Source organism: Giraffa tippelskirchi, chromosome 6, assembly GCF_054371585.1.
Source record: "Giraffa tippelskirchi isolate mGirTip1 chromosome 6, T2T-mGirTip1v1.2.pri, whole genome shotgun sequence".
NCBI lineage: Eukaryota > Metazoa > Chordata > Mammalia > Artiodactyla > Giraffidae > Giraffa > Giraffa tippelskirchi.
Genome location: NC_137280.1, coordinates 94,528,725 through 94,551,884, shown reverse-complemented (window position 1 = coordinate 94,551,884; position 23,160 = coordinate 94,528,725). Strand labels below are relative to the sequence as shown.

Here is a 23,160-nt window from a genome sequence, read left to right as displayed (position 1 = left end):
ACGGGCTGATGTCTATTAGAGCTCAGTGCCAGAAGTTCACATGGTGCTCCACTCTGCAGGTCAAAACCAGCCACTGGACAGGCCCTGGGAGGGGAAGGGGAAACAGACTCTAGCTCTGAATGGTGGGGGTGGCAGAGAATTTGCCACTGTCTTTAACCTACACATGGGCTTCCCCAGGTGGCTCAGATAGTAAAGAATCTGCCTGCAATACAGGAGACCCGGCTTCAATCCCTGGGTTGGGAGAATCCCCTGGAGAAGGGATTAGCTACCCACTCCAGTATTCTTGCCTGGAGAATTCCATGGACAGAGAAGCCTGGAAGGCTACAGCCCATGGGATTGCAAAGAGTCAGACTGAGTGGCTAACACTTCACTTAACCTACACACAGATATAAATGCTCAGAGTGATACCTGGCACACAGCCTCATCAGTGTCCCTTATTGTGACTTTTAATGCATTCTTGACTGGAGACATTTTAATACATCTTTTGTTGCCCATTATTGACTGGAGACATATCAGTACATTTTTAGACACTGATACAATTAACATCAAGTGTGAAGTTGTTAGAGCTTAAAGTTGATCCAAGTTTCATTAGACAACTTACGATCGCCATTATCATTCACATTTTTCTCTGTTAGGTTTTTGTTCCAACTTTGTGTATGTGATAAGTGCTAATTTATTACCGTAAAATCTTCAAAGATGACACATGGTGAAATTTTACGCAAAGATGAATTTTTCAGTGAATTTTATGGGAATACTTTCTGTGATTGTCTGAGCAACGTACATACAAGTGTCTCAGAAGATGACAGTTCTTCAGAACATAGTTCTGATTCAGATGATGTGAATGTTAGACCAGCAAGAAGACAAAAAACCTTAGTGATTGATTCCGATATGGAAAGTGAAACTCATAATGCTAGAGAAGACTTTACAAGCGTGTCAGGTGTAAACTGCTGAATGCAATGACCTGCAAAACAGTGTTAGTGAAATCACAGAATTGATTTTTGGCCAGCCAAAATGAAAACTCCAGCCACAGGCATTAGTTTCTGCAAGAATCCCCCAGTCAATAATGAGTTAAAATCATCATAATCATCATCATTTTTATAGCAAGAAATCAAAGCTAGTCCCAGGTTCTCAACATATGTCCACAATTCAAAGTTTCTCCCGTTTTATAGAATACTAGGCCATGCTGAGATAAACAGACATAACCCCTCACAGAAACCCCACGAGGTAAGATGTGTCATTAACCCCTTTCACAGATGGGGAAACAGGCTCAGAGAGGGGACATGACTTAAGCAAGGTCAGAGAGCAAAGGATGAGCTTGAGCCAGGTTCTGAACCCACGGGTGTTTGAACGACTGTAAATCACAGTCTGCACACACCTAGCCCCTTTTCTCAACAAATGGGTGCTGGATTCCTTGGGCCTCTGGAAGTGACAGTGCTTATGGGGGCAGAAGGAAAATTCCTCCATCCTGAGACCCAGAAAAAGACAAGGGATGAATTTTGAGGGCTCACTACGGGCCAAGGGTTTTGCATATTTCCTTGCTCTTAAATGTCCCTTCTCTTCTCTTAAATGTCCCTTCTCAACAAAAATTCACTGGGCACCTACTATGTGTTGGGAAAATGGCTTTGGACAGAACAGACCCAACTGTGGCCCCCAGGAAGACAGACAGGGAATGAATAAATAAAACCACTGAGATTGTGGCAAGTAGTACTTAGAGGATAGGACAGATGCTGGAAGCTTCGGTTTAGGGGTGAGACAGCTTCTCTAAGAGGTGACATTTAACTAGCAATTCAGCATCTAAGGAGTTGTTAATAGTTGTGGAGACAGTTAAAGGAAGCAGATCCCAGGCAGTGGGAATGGCCAGTGCAAAGGCCCTGAGGCAGGACCTCGCCTGACCTGTTGGAATAACAGTGCAGAGGGCCATGTGGCTGGATTAACGACCAGTTTATGATACCAGTAAGAAGTATAGATTGCTAAATTATAGATATGCTAAAACTTTACATAAAAGTATGCATTGGAGAAAGAAAAACATTCATAGAGTTATAAAGCAACTACACTCCAATAAAAATTAAAAATTTTTTAAAGAAAAACATTAATATACTAATTGTTGGGGTGTTTATCCCATGTGATTAAGGGTGGTCTTTTTGTTTTTTTGGACAGTGTTGATTTCTTAATTTTATGTCGGCACAAGGAAATTCTGTGCCCATTTTACAGATGAGCAAATAGAGGTTGCAAGGGATTTTAAGCAAATAGCCCAGGGTCACTCAGTTAGTAAACAGTGGAGTCAGGATTTCTTTTGTGTGTGTGGCTGTTTGGGTCTTAGTCATGGCATGTGGGATCTTTCATTGTGGCAAGCAGGCTCAGCAGTTGTGGTGCATGGGCTTAGCTGCCCTGCAACATGTGGGCTCCTAGTTCCCTGACCAGGGATTGAACCTGATCTTCCACATTAGAAAGTGGATTCTTAACCACTGGACCACCAGGGAAGTCCCTAGAGTTAAGACTGCTTCTGAGACACTTACTGAGTCCTTCAGATTTTCTGACTTTCCCGGTAGACATCCTGATTCTAGGGTCTCCTTGTGGATCCTGGGGCGTCTGGTAATCCCCCAAAGCTGCCCACTGTAGTTTACAGTTCGTCCCGGCCTCAGGCAAGTTAGTGAACTTCTCTGTGCCTCTGGTTCCCCATCTCGACGATGGGGGTGAATCACAGTTATCAACCCCAGTGTTCAGATGAGGACTAAATGACTCAATGTTTGTAAAGAACAGGAGCAGTGCCTAGCATTTAGGAGATGCTTTGCGTTTGTTAAAGAACTGCATTTAAACAGCCCTCAAGTGAGGAGGAGGAGGAAGTATGTCAGATCTCACTGGATCCTAAGTTCAGCTTGCGTTCCAGATCACGTGGACAGCGGGGTCGGTGGCGAGGGACTGCAACCTGGCTTATGCCTCCGAAAAGCAGGAGGTGGTGGTCAGCTACCTTCCTCTCAGCCACATCGCAGCTCAGATGATGGACGTCTGGGTGCCCATAAAGGTCGGGGCTTTCATCTACTTTGCTGAACCAGACGCTCTCAAGGTATCAAGGCTGAGGGCAGCCCAGATGGGTGGACAGCTCTATCAGGGCCCACATCTGGGGGTGTGGGGTCAAGGTTAAGGGCAGCTTGGAAGGGTGGATGGCTCCATCAAGGCCCAGATTTGGTAGGGGGAGGGGTTCCTTCTCTGTCCTCAGCTAATGTTCCTCTTTAGCAGCATGCGAATCAGTTAACCACCTTCTTTTTGTTTTTATCTTTATCCAAGTCATGGTGTCCATGGTTTTGCAGGCTGTATACTGAACTACCTAAGACTAAAATGTGAATGGTACTAAAGGCAGAATGTGTGTGTGTGTGTAGCATTTTTTTTTTAAATTCAGTATTCCCAGCTCCAAAACCGTCCACAAAGCAAACATTTTTGGCAGTAGAATCTGACCTGAACTGATGTGAAGCTATTTGACTCTTCATGTTTACCCCACTTACTGGGAACATGCATATCTACAGAAATATTAATGGGCTTCTCCAGTGGCTCAGCCGTAAACAATCTGCCTGCAATGCAGGAGGCATGGTAGACGTGGGTTTGATCCTTGGGTTCAGGAAGATCACCTGGAGAAGGAAATGGCAACCCAGTCCAGCATTCTTGCCTGGAGAATCCCATGAACAGAGGAGCCTGATGGGCTACGGTCCATTTGGTTGCAAAGAGTCAGACATGACTGAAGCAACTTAGCACTAGGAACAAAGCCATTTTAACTTGTTTTTGGCTTCAGCACAAAGGATCTTAGTTCCCTGACCAAGGATCGAACTCGTGCCCCCTACAGTGGGAGCACAGAGTCTTAACCACAGGACTGCCAGGGAATTCCCTGTCTTAACATTTTAAGCAACTGCCAGAGTGTTTTCAAAGAGGCTATGCCATTTTACATTTCCACCAGAAGTGTATGAGCAGTCCAGTTCCTCCATATCCTCACCAACACTTATTGTTACTATTTTTGTTTTTATTATTATTGCCATCCTAGTGGATGTGACGGAGAAGGCAATGGCATCCCACTCCAGTATTCTTGCCTGGAGAATCCCAGGGACAGGGGAGCCTGGTGGGCTGCTGTCTATGGGGTAGCACAGAGTCGGAAACGACTGAAGTGACTTAGCAGCAGCAGCAGCAGCAATGAGTGTTAACTCTCCAATTTATTGCTTTTTTTCTTTTCATGCTTCTGGTGTAATTTGTAAGAAAATCATTGCCTACCCTCAGGGCTGGAGGAGGAAATGGTAACCCACTCCAGTATTCTTGCCTGGAGAATTCCATGGACAGAGGAGCCTGGTAGGCTACAGTCCATGGGGTCACACAACTAAGTGACTTACACATACTGTATCTAAAGGCACAGAGATTTTCTTCTATGCATTCTTCTGCAGGGCTTTTAGATCTGTTAATTGCTCTTACTTTTAGGTCTGTGATCCCTTTAGAGGTAATTTTTGTGTCTGGCAAGAATGCTCTAAGTAAGCTAAGCTCTCTGCTTGTCTGTCTGTCTTTGGCACTTTTATTGAGTATCAATTATAAATGTAAAGATTCATCTTTAGATTTTCAGTTCTGTTTCATTGATCTTTATGTCTATCCTTACACCAAAACCCCACTGACTTTATTTTTCCAGCTTTTTGGTAGTGAGATCACCTTGTCCCTGTTTACCAGGACTCTCCCAGTGTCATAGGTAAAAATCTCACATTCCAAGAACACCTCCAGTTCTGGACACATTGGGACAGTTGATCACCCTACTTTATAGTCAGTTTCAAAATCAAGTAATAGTAAGTCCTCTGATTGTGTTTTTCAGAACTGCTTTGGTTATTCTAGGTCCTCTGCATTTCCATGCAGCTTGTCAGTTGGTATGAAATAGCTTGCCTATTTTTTATAGTGATGACATTGAACCTGTAGATCAATTTGGGGGAGAATCTTTCATGATACTCCACTTCATGCTTGGGCCACAGTTTCTTTAGCAAATCCCCCTACACTGGCTACGTAACCTGTTTTCATTTTATTACAAAATGATGCACTAAGAGCGTCTCACACGTATTTCTCTGTGTATCGGAGTCTTTTGTCCAGCTGAGTTCTATCACCCAAAGAAGTGAAGTTTCCAAGTTGCATTTAAAATGTTAATAGCACTGTCACACTGCCTTCCAAAAATATTCTACCAGTCTGTACACTCCACTATGTCCCCAGGGAGAATGGGTTAAACTGATTGGCCACCGGCCAGTCAATGGGCTGGCTCCCGTGGGTCAGGAGCTCACCTTGGTCCAGAAAGCCAAGAGAAAGTTCTCCTGGGCTGCCCTCAGTGGCTGAGGAGAGATGGACACCTGGGGTGCAGGTGTTGCTGACCCAGCTCTGTGCTCGGCAGGGCACCTTGGTCAACATCTTGCAAGAGGTAAAGCCTACTGTCTTCCTGGGGGTACCCCGAATTTGGGAAAAGATGCATGAGAAGATAAAGCAGACTGTTGGCAAGTCTTCAAGCTTGAGGAAAAAGGTGTTTTTGTGGGCAAGGAATGTAGGCTTCAAGGTCAACTCGAAAAGGATGCTAGGGTAAGTGGCGGGACCGCTGGGGCCAGGCATGGAGGGCAGTGGGTGAGGGGGCTCAGCCTTCTCCAGCTGGGTCCCATCCACCCCTGTGAGGCTCTGTGGCTACAGAACCTTCCTTGGCATCCATATTCACAGGGAACATGGCCCTACCATGAGCTACCGCATGGCAAAGGCACTCGTGTTCACCAAAATCAAGAACTCCCTTGGCCTGGATCACTGCCGCATTTTTATAAGCGGGGCCGCACCCCTCAACCGGGAGACTTCTGAGTTCTTTTTAGGCCTGGACATACCAATAGGCGAGGTGTACGGTATGAGTGAAAGCTCAGGACCCCACTCCATATCTACCCCGGAAAACTACAAGTTTCTAAGGTACCAGTCTCCTGGGCAGACCCCTGGTCCTCTGGCAATGCTGGGTCAAAGGGGATGGAGGTGGGAGGGTTTCTGGGCTATGATGAATCCTGACTTGGTGTCTCCAGCCTCCAGGCTCCAAATCTTCATGACTGTGGGAAGCCCCAGTTTGTCTGAGAGCCCACAGACAAAGGGGAAGGTCTCCCAAACATTCTATGTATGTACCCTCCCTATCTGTCACTTGTGAGTTCTGCCTCCAGATATCCCACCCCAGGTTGACCTCCTGAGACCTAGGGACCCTTCATCTCCAAGATGCTTTGTTTCAAACACATCCCCAGGCCCCTCTGGCTTTCTCCCAAGCTTAGCTCACTTGGGGCTGCAGGATGGAGCCCGGTGACACTGACGCAGTAAGAACACCAAACGCGAGTTCCACTGGGAGTCTGGGAGCCATGCTCCTTCACAGGACCTCCTGGTCGTCCTTCCCTGCTCCCCGCCCCCCCCCCCCCAACAGCACCATACTGCAAGTTCAAGTCTCCTCTCGTGTTTGGCCAGGTTCCAGTCGCCTTTGAACTTGTGAAATCGAAGTCTGATCTTCCCAATCTGGCAAAACCATCTCTTGCTTCTTACTTTACTCTGTACATCAGTATCCACCCCTTCCAGCCCATAACTGCATCTGAGTCTGTTTTCTGTAGAACCCAAATGCCCACTTGAGCTTTACTTTTTTTTTTCCCCAAACCAAAGAGTAGTCCTTCCTTAAACAGGTGTTTTCTTTCTTTCTTTTTTTTTGCTGTGTAGAATTTTTTTTAGCTTTACTTGGTTGAACCCATCAAACTTGTATAGCTTCTGAGTTTTTCCACCCTCCTAGGAAAGTTTTTAATTGGGAAGTCATAAGAAGCTTTTTTGTACTTTTTTAAAAAAATTTTATTGGAGTATAGTTGCTTTACAAAGTTATTTTCTGCTGTATAGCAAAGTGAATTAGTCATCTGTTGTTCAGTCACTAAGTCGTGTCCAAGTCTTTGTGACTCCATGGACTGCAGCACGCCAGGCTTCCCTGTCCTTCACCATCTTCCAGAGTTTGCTCAAACTCATGTCCATTGAGTCAGTGATACCATCCAATCATCTCGTCCTTTGTCATCCCCTTCTTCTCCTGCCCTCAATCTTTCCCAGCATCAGAGTCTTTTCCAATGAGTTGGCTCTTTGCATTAGATGGCCAAAGTACTTCAGCCTCAGTCCTTCCAATGAATATTCAGGATTGATTTCCTGTAAGATTGATTGGTTTGATTTCCCTGCAGTCCAAGGATTCCCAAGAGTCTTCTCCAGTACCACAATTCAAAAGCATAAATTCTTCAGCACTCAGTCTTCTTTATGGTCCAACTCTTACATCTGTACATGACTACTGGGAAAACCATACCCTTGACTATATGGACCTTTGTTGGCAGAGTGATGTTTCTGCTCTTTAATGCGATGCCTAGGTTTGTCATAGCTTTCCTCCCAAGGAGCAAGCATCTTTTAATTTCATGGCTACAGTGATTTTGGAGCCCAGGAAAATAAAATCTGTCACTATTTTCACTTCCACTTTTTCCCCTTCTATTTGCCATGAAGTGATGGGACCAGATGCCACAATCTTAGTTTTTTGAATGTTGAGTTTTAGGTCAACATTTACCCTCATCAAGAGGTTCCTTAGTTCCTCTTTACTTTCTATCATGAGAGTGGTATCATCTGCAAATGGGAGGTTGTTGACATTTCTCCTGGCAATCTTGATTCCAGCTTGTGATTCCTCCAGCCTGGCATTTTGCATGATGTACTCTGCATATATGTTAAATAAGCAGAGTAACAATATACAGCCTTGTCATACTCCTTTCCCAATTTTGAACTAGTCAGTTGTTCCATGTCCTGTTGCTTCTTGACCCACATACAGTTTTCTCAGGAGACAGATAAGGTGGTCTGGTATTCCCATCTCTACCTATGTTCCAGTTTGTTGTTATCCACATAGTCAAAGGCTTTTGTGTAGTCAATGAAACAGAAGTAAGTATTTTTCTGGCATTCCGTTGCTTTTTCTATGATCCAGCGGATGGTGGCAATTTGATCTCTGGTTCTTCTTCCTTTCCTAAAACCAGCTTATACATCTGGGAGTTCTTGGTCATATGTGTGTGTGTGTGTGTGTGTGTGTGTGTGTGTGTGTGTGTGTGTGTGTGTGTATGCTCTTTTTTGGATTTCCTCCTCACCACAGAACATTGAGTAGAGTTCCCTGTGCTATACAGTAGGTTCTCATTAGTTATCTGTCTTACACATTGTGGTGTATACATGTCAATCCCAATCTCCCAATTCATCCCACCCTGCCTTTCCCCCGGTAGGGTCAATACATTTGTTCTTTATGTCTGTTCACCTGTACGCTTTTTCTAGAGTCCACATTTATGCATTCATATACATTTTAAGCATCTCAGGCCTGCCTTCTTTTTCCACTTGCTGACTAAGGGAGTTTCTACACTTCACCCTAAAACCACCGACTCTTCTAACTGCCAATAGAAGAGATCTCAGCCAGGCAGAAAGAAAATACTTCCTCCTCTGCATCCTAAGACCACCCTCCCAAGTGGTATCACTATTGAAAGGAATTTCACGAAAATTCAGATTTCACTAGTGCTCTCTGTCCTGTGGAAGTAACTTTAAAGAGACTTTGGCTGGTCATTTTACCTAAAATCAGCTGTCCTGGTCACTGCATTCAGGGCAACATTCCTGTTTTCTAGAGAGGGTTTTGTTGCTGGGGTTGGTTGGCTTTCTTTCTTTTTTTTTTTTGCCACTCCATGTGGCTTGCAGGATCTTAGTTCCCCGATCAGGGATGGAACCCAGACCCTCAGCAGGAAGAACATGGAGTCCCAACCACTTGGCCACTGGGGAATCCCCTGTTGCTATTTTTAAGGTGGGAAGTCTTTCTGCCATGTGCATGAAGATAAAACCAACCTACAACTCCACTGGGCTTCCAAGTTCACCAATGAAAGTGTCACTCAGTTGTGTCTGACTCTTTGTGACCCCATGGACTGTAGCCCATTAGGCTCCTCTGTCCATGGGATTTCCCAGGCAAAAATACTGGAGTGGGTTGCCATTTTCTCCTCCAGGGATCTTCCTGACCCAGGGATCAAACTCGCTGTCTCCTGCATTGCAGGCAGATTCTTTACCACTGAGTCACCAGGTTTTTGGGAATTTGACTCCTTTGGTGGGACCAGCCCTCTCTCCACTCAGCCAACAGTCACAAGTTCCGGGGAGGATGCAGCGGCAGCTCCGGCCCCGGCCAGCTGAGCCGGGGGTCAGGAACCGGGTGACCTAGGCCCCTGCACCCCGAGCCTCAGTCTTCCTCTCTCCTGTCCCCCGGCAGTTCTGGCAAAGTTGTGGCAGGGTGTAAGAATATGCTGTACAAGCCAAGCAAGGATGGCGTGGGGGAAGTCTGCCTCTGGGGCCGTCATGTCTTCATGGGCTACCTGGAGCGCGAGGACGAGACCATGGAGGCCATTGACGAGGAGGGCTGGCTCCACTCTGGGGACCTGGGCCGCCTGGACAACCAGGGCTTCCTCTTTATCACCGGCCGCATCAAAGGTACTGGGGCTGGGTTCCCAGGGGCCTCCAGTGAGCAGGCCAGCCTTGAACACTGAAGGCTCTGCCTTTCCACCTTTCATGGGCATGGGTGCTCACACAGATGTACAGGGACACCCCAGCCCATGCACTGTCCAGCCCAGTGCTGTCCTTGTTCCCAGCATCTGGCCCTCAGCAGGATGGAGCCAGAAAAGAAGCCTACACTGGGCCTGAAACCTCTGTTCCCTCCCCTGTCATTTGCAGAGAACAGTAACTACAGAGTCATCATGATTAAATGAAATGATACAGAACAGGGATCAGTCAACTTTTCCCATAAAGTTGGTTGCTGTTTTAGTCACTAACTCGTGTCTCTTTTGTGATCCCATGGACTGTAGCCCGACAAGCTCCTCCGTCCATGGGGTTCTTTAGGCAAGAATACTGGAGTGGGTTGCCATTTCATTCTCCAGGGGATCTTCTCAAGCCAGGGACAGAACCTATGTCTCCTGCATCTCCTGCATTGGCAGGCAGATTCTATACCACTGAGCCACCAGGGAAGCCCTAAAGGGCCCACGTATAAATATTTTGGATTTTCAGGATACAGGGTCTCTGACATAGCTGCTCCACTCGACTGCTGTGGGACAAAAGCAGCCGCAGTTGATGTCCAGACCTATGGTCATGGCCATGCACCAATACAAATGTCATAGGATTTTCATGTGTCACAAATATTGTTCTTCTTTGGATTTCCTTCCAACCATTTAAAAATGTAAAAACTTTTTAGCTCGTGGCCTTACCAAAACAGGCAGAAGGAGCATTGTGGAATTTAGCCCACAAACTCTGATGTAGAGCGTTTGGCATGGAGCCTGACATAGGCTGTAACTGTTCAGTAAAAGGGCTATGTTACCATTATTTCTGTGATAAGCAACAGAAAATCATTCTTAAGCAGGTTTGAGTGGAAAAGTAAAGCTGCTGGCTCAAAACTGGAAAGCCCAAAAGTGCATGCTTCAGGCATGGCTGGATCCAGGTGCCAAAATGACATCACAAGGAATCTCTTTATCCTTCTGTGACCAAGTTCCCCTCTGTATTTATGCCATTCTTGTTTATTCATTTATTTATTTGCCTGCATCTGGTCTTAGTTGCAGCATGCGGGCTCTTTGTCATGTGGGCTCAGTAGTTGTGGCTCAAGGGCTTAGTTGCCGCACGGCATGTGGGATCTTAGTTCCCTAATCAGGGATTGAACCCACGTCCCCTGTATTGGAAGCTAGATTCTTAACCACTGGACCACTAGGGAGCTCCCTGATGCCATTCTTGAGAAGGCTTTTCCAATTTGATGACAAGATGGCTGCCAACAGTCTAGGCTCATCATAACACCCAAAGGTTGAGGAAGAGTGTACTACTCCCAACAGCGTCAGCAAGTTCTATGTCTGATTCGCATTGGATCTTCTTGGGTCAGTATCCCATCTCAGAATGAATCACTGTAGAGGATGGAATACACTGACTGGTCCGACGTGGTCACAGGCTCACCCCAGCAGCCCACCCCCTCCCCAGACCACACAGAGATGGAGGGTAGTTCTCTAAAGAAACTTGAAGGATGGAGGAGTCACTGGGCAGACGATATCACAGATGTCCATCATGGGCTCAAACGGATCATTCCTAGTGCTATAAGGACCTCAGTGGAGGTGACTGCAAGATCACAGGATGGAATGGAGAGAGTCTGGGTGGGTGGGACAGGAAGCAGCAAGTGTCCCAGGATGGAGGAACAAGTGAAGACTGTGTCTGGGGCAGGAGGAGGAGCTCTTGAAGGATTTTTGGCAGGGGGAGACAGCGACACGATCCTTTAAGAGCCTGCCAAAACTAGGGAGGCGCCACACACCCCCTGAAGGAGCCTGGACTTGGGGTCTTTGAGAGTTGTCAGACAATGGGAACAGCAGGAGACAGAGAGACAGGGCATGGTCAGAAGCGCTTGACTATCTTCCAGGCAAGGGCATACCAGAGGGCCTGGATCAGGGTATGGGGGACCGAGGAACGGGCCAGGAGTAGATAAGATGCTGTCCAAGTGGAATATCCAGGATGTAGATGCTTTATGGGAATCTGAAGAAGATGGGGGAGGAGGGGCAGAGTGACTCTGGGTCTGAGGCTTGGAGAAGGACATGGAGAGCATCTTGGCCAAGGGCAGGGGTGCCCCTCTGCTTCCAGGGTTTTTCGAAGGAGTGGTTGTTGCTGCCGACACCTGGGTCCCTCTGATCTGCAAAGGCGCGGGGCTCCTGGGCTGTACTGGTTGAACCTACCCCCAGTCACGCCTTGTTTCAGAAATCATCATCACAGCTGGTGGCGAGAACGTGGCCCCCGTTCCCATTGAGAACCTGGTTAAGGAGACGATCCCTATCATTAGTAATGCCATGTTGGTGGGCGACAAGGCCAAGTTCCTGAGCATCCTCCTGACACTGAAGGTAACATGGGTTTTCCAGCAGGTGGGAAGCTGCATCTTGGTCCTTGGGGCTGGATGTTAGGGGTTGTGACAGGGGTGTCATGGGGGCAGTGCGAGGTTGACAGAATGACCGGAGAGCCACTGGACATGTTGAACTGGGAGGCGATCAAGTTCTGCCGGGAGGTCGGCAGCCAGGTGACCACGGTGTCTGAGATCCTGGAGCTGCGAGACCCCGTGGTCTACATGGCCATCCAGAAAGGCATCGATGCTGTCAACCAGCAAGCCATCTCCAACGCACAGAAGATTCAGAAGTGGGTCATCTTGGAGAAGGACTTTTCCATCAGTGGCGGAGAGCTAGGTGAGTGGCCTGGAGAGCTTTGACACTTGGAGGCTGATCCGCTGATGGTGTCCAGGGCCCTGTGGGCGCTGAGGAGACATGTCTTATTCTGGGAGTCAGAGGGTCTGTGAGACCAGCTGCTGACCGAGGGTGGGGGTACATAGAGGGAGACGGTGTCCACCTCCCCCCGACCCCACCCCCAGTAGTTTCAGACTCTGATGTGTCAGGGAGGCAAGAAGACCAGGCAGTGTAGCAGGTGTGACAGTGGACTAGAAGGATGACGGATCAGGGGTCAGATGGCAAGCTGCTTTGGCCAGAAGGATCTGGGAAGCCTGCTCTCAGAAAGTGGTCCTTAGGGTAAGACTCAGAGGATGAGAAGGGCTCTTTTGGGCAAACAATTGAAGTGGAATAATATCCTGGCTGAGGGGGCAGCAGGTACAGAGGCCCTCAGGCAGGACAGTGTCTGGAGAGTCGTGGGAACAACTGGGAGGCCTGTGAAGTCAGGGTGGAGAGAGGTCACATTCATCTGTGGTAAGGAGTTGAGATTTTATTCCCAGAAAGGAGCTGTGTGTGTGTGAAGCAGGTGGTCTCCTTTGCCAACCCCGAAGATGGCAAAGGCGGTGCCCCAGGAAGATGAGGGCATGGTCAGCCACCAGCCCAGCCCCAGCCACGAGATAACTGCCACCTGGTCACGCCCAGGGTACACGACGCTTATTTCACCCCCACATCTGAACCGGTTTCTCCTTTCTGGGCAGGTCCGACGACAAAGATTAAACGACATTTCATCCTCCAGAAATACAAAAGGCAGATCAACAGCTTCTACCAGTGACTTCTGTGGTGGAGCGGGTCCTGGCTGCCCTGATGGTGAGACTGGCTTGGCTGGCTGGGCCTCAGCTCAGTCCAACACAGTTGGTCTCCATATGTGCACACACGCTCGGCTGTCGTGGGCTCTGCGTGGTGTCTGCCCTCCACTCAGCCTCCACCCGGGCCCCAGTGGGGCACACCAGCTCCTTTCTGCATGGCTGTCACCTCTGTTAGCTGCTCTTCCTGCCTTTTCCACTTGTCTGGTAGAGGGAGCCAGGCAGTCTTCGCATCTGAAACCAGAGCCCAAATGTGAAATGCCCAGATGTTTCCTGGTGGCTTCTCTGGAGAAGCCCTTTTGTCAGAAACTATTGTGGGGGGCAGGTGGGGGGAGTTCTACTGGCCGGAAGCCCAAGGAATGAGGTGTGACGGCCCATCCCAGCAGTGGCATGGAGACCTAATTTTTTTGGCTGTGCTGGATCTTTGCTGGTGTTGAGGGTTTTCCGAGGGTTTCCTAGGTGCTCGGGCTTCTCTTGTTGTAGAGCATGGGCTGTAGAGTGCAGGTTCAGCAGTCGTGGGGTGGGGACGGGGGACGGGCTTAGTTGTTTGGCAGCAAGTGGGATCTTCGGGGACAAGGGGCTGAACCTGTGTCCCTGGCATTGCAAGGTGGATTCGTAACCAGTGGACCACCAGGGAAGTGAGGGACAGAGACTTGAGCTCCTCCCACTACCCCCCTGCACCCTCCCTTTCCCCCAAGTCTTTCTCACAAGGAGCCTCCACGATGCCAGGAGTCACAGGTAGAGTTTTAGAAAGCCAGCATGATGCACGGTGTAGGCAGAGAGGAGGACACATCTTCCGTTGTCCCAAGGCCTACCTGTAATTCTCTCATAGTCAAACACTTCTGCTCTGATGCCCTGTGCTGGTTTCCGGGGACTGCCACAGAAGACAGTTCCGCAGGCCTGGGGCTTAAACAACGAGAATCTCTTTCCTCGGGGTCCTGGATGCTGGAAGTCTCCCCACAGTCAAGGCTGGTTGGCTCAGTTGATTCCTTCTGAAGCCTCTCTCCTTGGTCTGTGCGTGCGTGCTACGTCGCTTCAGTCATATCTGACTCTTTGCGACCCTAAGGACTGTAGCCCGCCAGGCTCCTCTGTCCATGGGATTCTCCAGGCAAGAGCAGTGGAGTGGGTTGCCAAGCCCTCCTTCAGGGGATCTTCCTGACCCAGGGATCGAACCCACATCTCTTATGTCTCCTGTGTTGGCAGGCGGGTTCTTTACCACTAGCACCACCTGGGAAGCCCCACTGGCTTATAGACAGCCATTTTCTCCCTGCATCTGTATCCAGATTTTCCCTTAGAAAAATACTTGTCATACTGGATCAGTGTCCACTCAATGATTCCATCTTAACTTGCGGACTTCTGTCCATAAAGACTCCATTCCTGAATACACTCCCATCCTGAGGGCTTGGGTGTCAGGACAGAGGTGAATGCAATCCAGCCTGTAATACTGCTGTATCTGTTTTTTTCTTTTCTCCACCATTAACTGATTTAACCCCTCCACACCTTCATCTGTCAGAATCTTGCAAGTGAGCCCGGCAGCTAAACACATCCCATTTGCCGTTCAGCATCTTTTGCAAAATTTTTGATTTCACTCTGCAGTTGGATGAGAGGCCATCCAACATGGGTGTGGGGGTGGGAGGTGGACCCTCTCTGCACCTGTGCTGTCCAGTATGGCAATCACTGGCCACAGGGTAGTCCATCTGAAACTGAGACATGTTGTGGGTGTAAAACCCACACTGGGTGTGGGAGTCTGATATGAAATAACAGAACATATAATACCTTGTTCATATTTTAAAACATAGAGTGTTGGAATGATAATCTTTAGGACATACTTGATAATATTAAATATAGCACATAGAGACTTCCCTGGTGGACCAGTGGTTAAGACTGCCTTTCCATGCTGGGGGGTGGGGGCTCTGGGTTCAATCTCTGGTGGGGGAATTAGGAACCCACACGCTTACGGTGTGGCCAAAAAATATATGCGTATGTATATAAGTGTGTGTGCTCAATCGCTCAGTTGTGTCCAACTCTTTGTGACCCCCATGGATTGTTGCCTGCCAGGTTCCTCTGTCCATGGGATTATCCAGACAAGAATACTGGAGTGGGTTGCCATTTCCTCTTCCAGGGGATCTTACAGCACCTAAATCGATTTCATCAATTCCTTTTCTCTGTGGCTACTAGCAATTTTAAAATTACATTGGTGGCTCACGTGACATTTCTCTTGGAGAGTGCCACTCTAAAGTTCATTGGAGGGGAATTCCCTGGCAGGCTCAGTGGTTAGGATTCAGCGCTTTCACTGCCGAGGGCCTGGGTTCAGTCCCTGGTCAGGGAACTAAGATCCCACAAGCTGTGCAGTGTGGCAAATAAAAAGTAAGTATCAGAAGAGGAACAAGATGGCGGAGGAATAGGTGGACGTGCAGTACATCTCTCTCCAAGGACACATCAGGAATATACCTTCAGACACAAAAGTGCATACAGAACACCAGCTGAGAGTGGACAGGAGTACCTTACTAGTGGAAAAGAATATATAGAACCATGCAAAACTCGGTAGGATGAAGGAACTAGGGAGGAAAGCAGGAGTGTTAGTAGGACTGGATGTGCCCTCAGCGGGTGGGGGAACTGAAGCAGGGATCTGATCCCAACATCAGGGCAACCGTCTGAGTCAGAGGAGAAACATATAAGGCTGAGAGTGAATCAGCTAATCTCTGGCAGCCTAAATGGAACGAGAATCAAACAGTCCTTGCAGCAAGTATACATACCCTGGACAGGGACGCAGGTCCCCTGGAAGGCACAGCGGCTGGGAGCTGGAGCTTAGGGATTGTGGAGCAATCCTAGGGCAAGGGCTGCTGTCAACTACAGAGAGATGGATCGAGGGGATGTGAGGGAAGAGACTGTGGTGGGAAATGCCTGTGGAGGAAAGCCAGGCAGCCATGGAAGCAAGGCGATACTGCTGAGTCACGCATAGCGGGTGGAGCCATCACCATAGCCTCTCTCTCCCCACACGCCAGTATGGGCAGCTGAACAATAGACAGGCAGGCCCATCAAATGCCTGAGGCACTGAACTACAAAGTAGGACCCCACCCAGGGTGCCCCTTTAAGTGCCTGACACGCCACTCTACAGAGTAGGACTCCAGCTGTGGGGGCCCCTCTATGTGCCTGATGTACCGAACAACAGAGAAGGACCCCAGGCAAGGGAGCCCTCTAAGTGCCTGAACAGGCAGAGCTACGGAGAAAGACTGGCCAAAGAGGCCTTCTGATTGCCAGCTACAAGAGGCTTGAGAAAAGACTCTGACAGGGCCATAGCTCCTGCAGCAGAGGTAGTCCATGTCTCCGCACACTTGGCGCTGCCAGGGTCCCCACAGCCCAAGCAGCTGCGCCATCTTCATGTTCAGCCCTCACTGGCGCAGAGCTGCGGCAGGCAAAAAAGTGTCTTGCGTCTATGTATGCAGGGTCGCTTCAGTCATGTCCAACTCTTTGCAATCCTGTAGACTGTGGCCTGCTAGGCTTCTCTGTCAGGGGGGTTCTCCAGGCAAGAATACTGGAGTGTATTGGCCAATACTGGCTGCCATACCCTTCTAGAGCACCATATTTCCTGCTGCCCTAGATGCCAACTCCCCTGAGTACCTGGTGCTGCCAGAACCCCTGTGACCCAAGCAGCTGCACCACCTCCACATCTGGCCCTCACAGGGGCAAACCCAAGCCCTCCAGGGTAGCCTCAGGAGCAAACCCCAGTGGACGACCCACATGCAGAGGTGGAACCAAAACCACAATTGAAACCCAGGGGCAGTGTGGCTAAGGAAGAAGACCCAAAACCTTCCCACCAGCTGTAGAAGCTGCAGATTAAACCCACACGATCAACTAGGCAGCTCTGTGTCTATGGAATATATAAAAGGACATTGAGCGCTCCCACAAAAGAAAACAGACTAGTTCTGATAGCCGTGGACATTGGAGGCAAGAACACAAAGGAGTAGGACCAGATTAGAATCTGAGCTGCCCCCACAGCAGGTCTAGAAATCAGCAGTGTTGGAGGGAAGCCTAGGAAGGTGAGGTGGACTGTGACTCCCAGAGAGGGAAAGGACTCTGACAGCAGTGACTCAAGAGAAACGTTTATTATGCTTACGTTTTGACTTGTTCTGTAGAGTCTTTTGGAATTTTTTTTCTTTTGTTCCCCCCCCCCCCCCACCGACCCATTGCAGATGTTGATTTTGTTGGCAATATGAAATCTAATTAAGCTTTTGAGTTTTTTTTTCAGTCACGCTTTTTATTGTTGTTATAAACCTCTGTCTCTACGTTGGGCTTTTGCAGTTCTGTGGAATTTTCGATTTTTTCTTTCTTTTTCTTTTCTTTTCTCTTTTTTTAATTTCAATTTTTTAAATCTATTATTATTTTTTCTACAGTTATTCCTTTGTTTGCTTTTCCTACTGTCCTTTTCCCCTTGCAGTTAATCTTTTATATATACAAATCTTCTTTATCTACCTCTATTTAACTTTGCATATCTATTCTTTCTTTCTTTCCTTTCCTCTCAACATGTTTGTTAGTTATGTTTTCACTGATTTATTCCCCACTTGGCACCTTGCTTTAGTTTTGTTTTCCAGTTTGTGCTTTAGTTATTTTTGTTCTTAACTGGTAGATATAATTTTTGGTTTCTTTGTTCGCTGGATCAATCTATTGTACTTTATTTTTGTTGGACTGTTTTGATTTTGCTAATGGACATATATGTATATGCGTATATTCCACTATTTTAATTATTATTTGCCTGATTTTGTAACTGCAGTTTGTCTGGGGTTCATCTTCGGTTCCTCATTTTTGGGTATTTGTTTCAATCTCACTTGATGCCATAACAAACCACTTGTGGAATCTTCGTTCCTGACCAGAGATCAAGCTCTGAGCCTTTGGAGTGGGAGCAGAGACCCCAAGACCCTAGACTACCAGAGAACTAACCCTAGGGGGTATCAAATAGTGAGAACTCACACAGAGGAAACCACTGGAATACAAGACCCGGCATCACCCAACCACCAATAGCACCCTGTGCAGGAAGCCTCATTTAAACAACAAACCAAACAAAAATACAAATTCAGTCATCAGCAGACAGGATTACCACCTCACTCAGCCTTGCCCATCAGAGGAAAAACAAACAAACAAGCTTATATGATAAGCCTACAGCAAAAATTATTCTCAAAGGTGAAAAACTGAAAGCATTCCCCCTAAGATCAGGAACAAGACAAGGGTGTCCACTTTCACCACTATCATTCAACATGGTTTTGGAAATCCTAGCTACATCCATCAGAGAAGAAAAAGAAATAAAAGGAATCCAGATCAGAAAAGAAGTAAAGGTCTCACTGTTTGCAGATGAGATGGTACTGTACATAGAAAACCCTAAAGATAGTATCAGAAAATTACTAGAGCTAATCAGTGAATTTAGCAAAGTTGTAGGATACAAAGTCAATACACAGAAATCACTTGCATTTCTGTATACTAACAGTGAAAAATCAGAAAGAGAAATTAAGGACTCAATCCTATTTACCATTGCAACAAAAGGAATAAAACATCTAGGTATAAACTTACCTAAGGAGACAAAAGATCTGTACACAGAAAATTATAAGACACTGATGAAAGAAATCAAAGATGACATAAACAGATGGAGAGATAGTCCATGTTCCTGGGTAGCAAGAATCAATATTGTGAAAATGACTATACTACCAAATGCAATCTACAGATTCAATGTGATCCCTATCAAATTACCAATGGCATTTTCCACAGAGCTAGAACAAAAAATTTCACAATTCATATGGAAACACAAAAGACCCTGAATAACCAAAGCAGTCTTAAGAAAGAAGAATGGAGCTAGAGGAATCAACCTTCCTGACTTCAGATTATACTATAAAGCTACAGTCATCAAGAGAGTATGGTACTGGCACAAAAACAGAAATATAGACCAATGGAACAAGATAGAAAGGCCAGAAATAAACTCATGCACCTATGGGTACCTTATTTTTGACAAAGGAGGCAAGAATATACAATGAGGCAAAGACAGCCTCTTTAACAAATGGTGCTGGGAAAACTGGACAGCTACATGTAAAGAATGAAATTAGAACACTTTCTAACACCATACACAAAGATAAAGTCAAAATGGATTAAAGACCTAAATGTAAGACCAGAAACTATAAAACTCTTACAGGAAAACAAAGGCAGAACACTTGATGACATAAATCAAAGCAAGATACTCTATGACCCACCTTCTAGAGTAATGGAAATAAAAACAAAAGTAACAAGTGGGACCTGATTAAACTTAAAAGCTTTTTCACAGAAAAGGAAACTATAAGCAAGGTGAAAAGACAACCCTCAGAATGGGAGAAAATAATAGCAAATGAAACAATTGACAAAGGATTAACTTCCAAAATATACAAGCAGCTCATACAACTCAATACCAGAAAAACAAACAACCCAATCAAAAAGTGTGAAAAAGACCTAAACAGACATTTCTCCAAAGAAGACATACAGATGACTAACTAACACATGAAAAGATGGTCAACATCTCTCATTATTAGAGAAATGCAAATCAAAACTACAATGAGATATCACCTCACACTGGTCAGAATGGCTATCATCAAAAAGTCTACAAACAATAAATGCTGGAGAGGGTGTGGAGAAAAGGGAATGCTCTTGCACTGTTGGTGGGAATGTAAATTGATACAGCCACTATGGAAGACGGTATGGAGATTCCTGAAAAAACTAGGAATAAAACCACCACATGACCCAGCAATCCCACTCCAAGGCATATACCCTAAGGAAACTAAAATTGAAAAAGACACATGTATCCCATTGTTCATTGCAGCACTATTTACAATAGCTAGAACATGGAAGCAAGCAAATGTCCATTTGCAGATGAATGGATAAAGAAGTTGTGGTACATACACACAATGGAATATTACCCAACCATAAAAAGGAACGCATTTATGTTAGCTCTAATGAGGTGGATGAACCTAGAACCTATTATACAGAGTGAAGTAAGTCAGAAAGAGATAAATATCATATTCCAACACATATATATATGGAATCTAGAAAAATGGTACTGAAGAATATATTTACAGGGCAGCAATGGAGAAACAGACATAGAGAATAGACTTATGGACATGGGGAGAGGGGAGGAGAGGGTGAGATGTATGGAGAGAATAACATGAAAACTTACATTACCATATGTAAAACAGATAGCCAATGGGAATTTGCTGTATGTCTCAAGAAACTCAAACAGGGGCTCTGTATAAACCTAGAGGGGTGGGATGGGGAGGGAGATGGGAGGGAGTTTCAAAAGGGAGGGGATATATGTATACCTATGGCTAATTCATGTTGAGGTTTGACAGAAAACAACAAAATTCTGTAAAGCAATTATCCTTCAATTAAAAAATAAATAAATTTTTTAAAAGGTAAATATCAAGTTCAAGTTCACTGGAGAGGAATTCCATTTTTTTCTTAATTTCTAAGTGGATCTGTTTATTCTGGAACAGCTCCATCTTACAGTCCCTGGGTAGAGAGGTGTCAGGAAATGAACAGACATATACCAAGGGTCCCCATGTAAGAACTTATCTTTCTCCTCTCTCCAGCCTGCAAGAGGAAGACCCCATCACAGGGACTTGAGTCTCTTGTGTTATTAAGAAGCCACATTCCCTGTGCTTCGGTCTCTTTGTCATCCACCTGTGGAAGAGGTAACACTCTCGGACCGGCCACGGCTCTTGAAGCGACAAGGTCAGCATAGACCTTGGAATTCCTACCAGCCTTCAGGGTGTGAGCCTGGGGAGGCTGATGAGGATGACCCTGAAGAAGTGCCTGTTCAGAAGAAAGATCTGACCTGGTGGGTTTCAACTGGCTTTTTTTTTTTCCCTCCCCAGAGGACTGGGAGAGACACCAGAGAAGAAAAGCCCGGTTTGAAGAAGAAACTGGGCCCCCAAACACACTCATCTTCCTGGATGCAACTTAGAAACCTGTCCGATGAGTTCTGACAATAAAGCTCTCTGGCGCCCTGTGTCCTGACTTTTGGCCAGATGTGGACAGCTTGTCCTTTGTGAAGGAGCTCAGATTCTGGGTTCAGATTCTGACTGGCTATGTGAGCTCACATGTCTGAGTCTTTGGAGGGGGTGAGTGTGGCCTAAGTCACTTCAGTCATGCCCAACTCTTGGCAACTCTATAGACTGTAGCCTGCCAGGATCCTCTGTCCATGGGACTTTTCCAGGCCAGAATACCGGAAAATTTCCTCCTCCAAGGGATCTTCCCAACCTAGGGATCAAACCCGCATCTCCTGCACTGGCAGGCGAGTTCTTTACCGCTGAGCTACTAGGGAAGTCCCAATAGCTGTGATTTTTTTATGAATTCCATCTTCTGGGAAAGGTGAGTCTGCTGTTGTCGTAAGATGTCAGACAGCAGCAGCTTGAAAGAAAATAGAACCTTCTTCCACTCTCATCCAATAGTCCGTGTATGGACAAACCAAAGCTGATATCAGTTCCTGAAAGGGTATCAGTACAGGTAGAGAGTGGGGAAGGGACATCTCCCAGCATATAGAGGGACTGACCAAGAGGACAGGAAGAAGGAAACTATCAGTGTCCCCTGCAGGTCCTAGATACCCAGAGGCACTCCTTTTTTTTTTTCTGTTCCCTCTTTAAAATACCAAATGATAAATCGATCAGAAATGTATAGACATTCTCCTCACAAAAGAGCATCTGACAGAGATAAGGCTAAAACCTTCCTCAACAATTTGTAAGTTTTTCTGCTTTTACTATGTAAGTATGGTCAATCCTCTTTATTTGCAGGTTCCATATTTACAAGTTTGCCTGCTCACTGAGGACTTCCTGTGTGGCTCAGACTGTAAAGATAAAAAATACGCCTGCAATTCAGGAGACATGGGTTCGATCCCTGGGTTGCAAAGATTCCTTGGAAAAGGGAATGGCAACGCACTCCAGTATTCTTGCCCAGGAAATCCCATGGACAGAGGAGCCTGGTGGCCTACAGTCCATAGGGCTGTAAAGAGTCAGACACAACTGAGAGACTAACCCCCAAAATTAACGTATCTGGTGTTTCTATAGCCATCTCTGGAAATGGGTGGCGCAGTGGAAAAGTTTAACAACCCAACATGCACGTTTGTGGCTTGTTGAAGGTCCAACAAGGTGCCTCCTGGCTTCAGCTGGGAACCTGTGTCTTTTGGGGGTCTATTTAGTGCTGTTTTCTGCATCCTTTTTTGGTGGTTTCACTGTTGAAAACAGCCCCCGAGTGCAGTGCTTATGTGCTGACTAGCGGGCTTGAGTTCAAGAAAGCTATGAGGTGCCTTATGGAAAAATATACACAAGCAAAATAAGCTCCATTCAGGCATGACTTACAGTGCCGCTGGCCATGAGCTCAATGCTAGTGAATCATCTGTGTCTATTAAGGTGTTGTCAAACATAAATACACATGATACAAATATGTACAGATCAGTGGATAAAAATATTGTGACCAGTGGGGTCCAGTGGTTAACAATCCACCTTGCAATGCAGGGGACATGGGTTTGATCCCTGGTCAGGGAACTAAGATCCCACATGCTGCTGAGCAGCTAAAAGCCTATATGCCGCAACCACTGAGCCTGCACCCACTGAAGCCTGCATGCCACAAGTAGGGAGTGCATGTGCCACAACGAAAGATACTTCATGACACAACGAAGATCTTGCACACCATGACTAAAACCCAACGCAGCTAAAGAAATAAATAAATTTTAGTTTAACTTTTCTTATTTTTTTAAAAAATATTTTTATTTAGCTGCACTGGGTCTTAGTTGAGGCATGTAGGATCTTAGTTCCCCAACCAGGGGCTCGAACTTGGGCCCCCTGCATTGTGAGCAAGTCTTAGCCACTGGACCACCAGGGAAGTCCCTGTCAGTAAATACTTTTTTAAAAAAAATGTTGTGACCAGGGAAGGGGGATCAAGACGGTGGAGTAGGAGGATGGAGAGCTCACCTTCCCCCACAGACACATCAAAAACACACCTACACGTGGGAACAATTCTCACAGGAATCAGACAGGAAGAAGAAAACA

The 23,160-nt window shown here is 46.5% G+C and overlaps 1 protein-coding gene across 11 annotated transcripts in view; it reads left to right on the top strand.

Moving 5' to 3' along the window:
- The window catches only part of ACSBG2 (acyl-CoA synthetase bubblegum family member 2), a 43,193-nt gene extending 22,060 nt beyond the window's left edge, over positions 1-21,133 (top strand). For 2 of the 11 annotated variants that reach the window (XM_081499391.1, XM_081499388.1), the window contains 9 exons: positions 2,888-3,064; positions 5,396-5,577; positions 5,710-5,943; positions 9,293-9,510; positions 11,794-11,933; positions 12,023-12,269; positions 13,004-13,112; positions 20,707-20,808; positions 20,992-21,133. In XM_081499391.1, the coding sequence (XP_081355517.1) occupies positions 2,888-3,064; positions 5,396-5,577; positions 5,710-5,943; positions 9,293-9,510; positions 11,794-11,933; positions 12,023-12,269; positions 13,004-13,077 (1,272 nt within the window). In that variant the 3' untranslated portion in view covers positions 13,078-13,112; positions 20,707-20,808; positions 20,992-21,133. Of the gene's footprint in view, positions 1-2,887; positions 3,065-5,395; positions 5,578-5,709; positions 5,970-9,244; positions 9,511-11,679; positions 11,934-12,005; positions 12,270-13,003; positions 13,136-20,376; positions 20,431-20,706; positions 20,849-20,991 lie in introns of those variants that run through there. The other 9 variants (XM_081499390.1, XM_081499387.1, XM_081499395.1 and 6 more) reach the window with 8 other exon arrangements.
- Positions 21,134-23,160: the final 2,027 nt, after the last annotated feature.